Source organism: Pundamilia nyererei, unplaced genomic scaffold (assembly GCF_000239375.1).
Source record: "Pundamilia nyererei isolate P.nyererei 1_Seehausen unplaced genomic scaffold, PunNye1.0 scaffold00017, whole genome shotgun sequence".
Classification (NCBI taxonomy): domain Eukaryota; kingdom Metazoa; phylum Chordata; class Actinopteri; order Cichliformes; family Cichlidae; genus Pundamilia; species Pundamilia nyererei.
The window spans coordinates 293,887-294,885 of NW_005187418.1; the positions used below are offsets into that span (position 1 = coordinate 293,887).

Sequence of the window (999 nt, forward strand, 5' to 3'; positions counted from 1 at the left end):
TCTCAGGCCTTGGTTGTGAGCGGCCCTCCAGACGAAAGAAGAACAACCCCCACCAAGACGGCCTGGGCTGGTCTGAGAAACATCTGGAACTGTTCAAATCGGGATATTTAAAAAAAACATTTCTGCTCCCCAGACAGGAAGAGGAACATTCACCAAAAAAAAAAAAAAAAAAAAAAAAAAAAGAAGGAACAGGAAGTTCACCTGGTCTGTGGCATTTAAATGAGGACGTTCAAACACAACATGCTCCTTCGTGACGGTCGGGGGAACGGAGCGAGGGGGGTGTGCAGTGCTTTTACCAATTTTTGTATTTTTAAAGTGAGGTAGGGCAAAATTCTGAAACTTGTTCAACTTTCAAAGGGTCCACAGGTCCTGTCTCGCTGCAGGAAAAACAAACAAACCAAAGAAAAAGCAGCATCACAATGGTTGGACCCCGGCGTGTCGGGACGGGCACGCTGATGAAAAGGTCCACAGAGAGATGAAACTGGACATCCTGTCAGTCACTTCTCCAGCAGCTGCTTCCTCTGCTGTTCCCACAGGGCCTCCAGGTGATCTGCCCTCTTCAGGGCGGCCTATCAGAGGAGAGAGCATTGTTTAGACACGTCTGTCAGTCATTCCTGATCACTGTGCTTTCATATCATTCACGCCCCGACAGGCAGACTGCACGTCCCGTCCTACCTCGTGCTGCTTCCGAAGATTGTTGACGGTTTCTTCCTTCTTCAAGATGGCCGATTTCACTCTGGTAACGCACAGACGAGAGGACGTTAATAAAACATTGCTGGGTCGTAGGTTTGGATTTGCTCATTTCACTTCCCAACAATGGGAGCTGAAACATGTTAAACTGGTAAAAAAAAAAAATACTTTTTGTAAATATGCGCAGGAGTGGCGGGGGTGTTGAAAGGTTTTTAATTTATTTTTGGCCCCCATTTGAAGAGGCTTTCCTTCTCTGCGGGCTGTAAATACAGATGTTTTTAATGATCTACCTGTTTAAATAAAGGTTAA

The 999-nt window shown here is 45.9% G+C and overlaps 1 protein-coding gene across 2 annotated transcripts in view; it reads right to left on the minus strand.

Moving 5' to 3' along the window:
- Positions 1–437: 437 nt before the first annotated feature.
- The window catches only part of cep131 (centrosomal protein 131), a 20,813-nt gene continuing 20,251 nt past the window's right edge, over positions 438–999 (minus strand). For both annotated transcript variants that reach the window (XM_005725692.1, XM_005725691.1), the window contains 2 exons: positions 676–736; positions 438–569 (listed from right to left, as the gene is read on the minus strand). In XM_005725692.1, coding sequence (XP_005725749.1) covers positions 498–569; positions 676–736 — 133 coding nt within the window. In that variant the 3' untranslated portion in view covers positions 438–497. The remainder of the gene's footprint in view (positions 570–675; positions 737–999) is intronic.